Genomic DNA, 3,205 nt, shown 5'->3' on the forward strand with positions numbered 1-3,205 from the left:
ATGAATTTCTGGCAAGAACGACAATTTGTGAGCTACAGTATTTGGTTCTCTGTTTTCATGGACAAATTCCACCTTGGCAAATTCTCTTGAGACGAAGTAACAATCTCTGAAGATTGCCGCTGCAACCCCTGCTGAATGGACCTCATCTTGCATCGTCGTAATGACATTCATGCTATCTGACGGTGATCCTGGTGCAGCCCAGGGGTTCAGCAAAACAGCAATCCTTCTTGTAATTGCTATAATGCTTCCGTCGACAAACCATCAAGCACCGAGTCTACTTTGAATTTTTTTGCTGCCATGAACCTTCCTTTGTTATCTCGGATCACTACCCTAGTAGTGCCAGTAAAACGATCTTCATCGAAGGAGGCGTCCACATTGATTTTGACAACATATACCCATTGTGCTAAGGTCATCTTTTACCTGTGTATCCACTTCTTGGTTAAGCAACGGCTAGGTTAGATAACCCGTAAGAAAAATGTAACGACATGTATAGTGTGTATCACTGTTTGCTTAACCGATAGCTTTTGGTACTAACGCTTCTGGAGCTTCTGAGGGCATTTCTTGGCTTTGTGGCCTTCTTCATTGCATAAGGAGCATATAAACACTCGTGTTGGACAGCTCCTGGCCCGGTGGCCTTCTTCATTGCATAAGGAGCATATAAACACTCGTGTTGGACAGCTCCTTGCCCTGTGCCCTTCCTGACCACAGCTAACACATCGAAGAACCGATGCCGGTTTCATTTTTGATGATTGTTTAGCACTAGCAGTACCAGGGTCCCGTTCTTCTAATTCTTTGGACAGGTTGGAGGATTTAGCTATGGTGCTGCTCTCTTCAAATTCTTTGGATAGGTCGGGCAATATTGATCTTCTTTTCTGAGGACAGTAAAAGGCAACATGACCTTCTTCACGGCATGTAAAGCATATCCTTGGCCTTAAGTTGTATGCCCTGGCTATTGGACTGACTTGATGGCAGGTCCGTTTAGATAATGTGTTGACTTGTTTTGATAGTGCAAGCCACAGAGCAGCTTGGAAGTTCTCTCTTTGATCCTGAAACGCTGCATTCAATACCCAATTCAAGGGGCACTGAGCAGGATAATGATCCTGACTTTCACAAATAAAGCATTTAACTTTGCTCAATCGACACTCTCCATGCGGATGATATTCGTCACAGCTTGAGCAACTGAGGAGACCATGTGTACTAGTACTATGCCCTATCTCTCCACAGAGGGTGCAAGCGCGATTCTCCGACTTGTTCTGCTGGCAACACGATATGCTCCAGTGGCCATTTTTGCTACAGAGTGTGCAAATGACTTTGTGCTCCTGATCCTTGAAAGGGTAGTCACAACTGTAATGTCCTTCCTTGCCACAAACCAAACAAGTGATTATCCCATTCATTTTGTCCTGATGCTCTGTTCTACCGCCTTCCCATGGACTTTCACGTTGGTTGCAAAAGCGGAAATCTTTATGGCTCCCTAGCGAGGTAGTGAGCGAACCATCATTCCATGGATTTTCATGTTGATTACTGCAAAAGCGGCGGCTGAGGTCTGTGGTAGTCTCCCACTTCCTTTTTGACCCGATTTCCTGAGTCTTGAGAGATAACCCATTGGTTTCCATTTGAATTGTTTCTGACCAGCTGGGATAACAGATCGGAGGGGAAAACATGAGACAAGGCAGAATCTAGTTTGAGGAGTAGGATAAAAATGATATTGTAGAAGTCACTGTGTATATGCAACAGAATATAGCCCAAACAGCTAAACAGCATCCACTGATGTACATGCATACAAGGCCTCAACTATACAGGTGCAAACAATGCCTCAACTATATTATTTCTGTTTGAGCAGAGGTGTCGATATGCTCCTACTGCCGATGTGAAAATCTAACATGTGAAGAGAGGAGCTAATCAGGTCGCAGACATACTGCTAAGAGAGAGAGAGAGAGATTGCAGCAAACATAAGAGAGGGGCTAATTCTGTGATGTACAAAGGTCTGTCCGTTGAGAAGAAATAAAAGAATATTAACAGGGCAATTGCTTCAAGCTGCAGCAAACTTTGCTTCTTTTGTGCTGGCAGCGGCTACTGCAAACTGCTTATCAATGAGCAGTGCAAAGTACCTATTTGATATGGTATGCATAAGAGGAAAAACCAATATCGACATACTGCCCAGAGAGAGAGAGAGATTATAACTTTGTGATGTACAAAGCTGAAAGATCCCTTCTTTGAAAAGAAAGAAAATACGTACTAAAGAGGGCAATGGTTGAGCTGCAGCCAATTGCTTAATGAACGGTGTGATATATTACCTCCGTCCCGAATTAATTGTCTTAGATTTGTGATTTGTCTAGATACGGACGGTAATTCGGGACATAGGGAGTATTTGATATGATATGCATATAAGAAGAAGAAAAAAGTAACTGATGAACACATGGTAGGTAGGATTGAAGGCTCGCCTAATCACGACGCAGAAGAAAGAGGGTTCAGTACTTCAGTGGGATTGCTCTGCTATGTAGGCTCAGAATTCACTATCTGTTTCCACCCCACGCACGCACCGAATCAGCTACCAATTCCGAGGATCTAAACGGAAGATGGGTGAGATCCACGGTGAGATACCTGAGGGGCGTGAGCAGCGGTGAGCAGGACAAGGGGACCCGGCGGCGGCGGCGGCGGCGGCGACGACGATGGTGATACAGCAGCAAGCTCGGGCGGCGCGGTCAACAACCGGAGTTCTGGTTCGGTTCTGAACTTTTGTTGGGAAAGGGGAAAATAGAAGCAGCAACGAGTAGGGATGAGGAACAAGAACACTGTTTTTTTTTTTTTTGAGCGGTACAAGAACACTGCTATACACACGACAGGCCAATGCAAAGTAGAGTAGAGACTAGAGTGGGCTTCAACCTTCCTTCCCTTTTTTTTTAGGTTCCTTCCCTTTTCTTATTACTACCAAAAACGGCTCGTGCATTGCAACAAAAGAAAGAAAATTATAATCTTCAATGGCCATGACCACATTTAGCTACATCACCGAGATACACAATCACTTTTTTTTAAATCGTGAACATTTTTACAGGTTTTCAAACATCTTCTAAAATCATGAATATTTTTAGAATTCATGGACTTCTATACTATTTGCAAACTTTTTTATTGTAAACATTTTTTAAAATATTTTTCTTGAATAGGCGAACATTTCTAGAACATACAACTTTTTTTGGAAATTTTTTGG

At 43.2% G+C, this 3,205-nt stretch overlaps 1 protein-coding gene across 11 annotated transcripts in view; it reads right to left on the reverse strand.

The window, feature by feature from the left end:
- LOC123102166 (DNA-binding protein HEXBP) overlaps window positions 1-2,803 on the reverse strand; it is an 11,605-nt gene extending 8,802 nt beyond the window's left edge. For 4 of the 11 annotated variants that reach the window (XR_006448795.1, XR_006448792.1, XR_006448793.1 and 1 more), the window contains exon 1: window positions 2,602-2,802. Coding sequence is in view for 1 of the 11 variants with exons in the window: in XM_044523466.1 (XP_044379401.1) it covers window positions 531-1,613 (1,083 nt within the window). In the remaining 10 variants the exon portion in view is untranslated. Of the gene's footprint in view, window positions 1-6; window positions 1,633-2,601 lie in introns of those variants that run through there. The other 7 variants (XR_006448794.1, XR_006448789.1, XR_006448788.1 and 4 more) reach the window with 5 other exon arrangements.
- Window positions 2,804-3,205: the final 402 nt, after the last annotated feature.

Source organism: Triticum aestivum, chromosome 5A (genome assembly GCF_018294505.1).
Source record: "Triticum aestivum cultivar Chinese Spring chromosome 5A, IWGSC CS RefSeq v2.1, whole genome shotgun sequence".
Lineage (NCBI taxonomy): Eukaryota > Viridiplantae > Streptophyta > Magnoliopsida > Poales > Poaceae > Triticum > Triticum aestivum.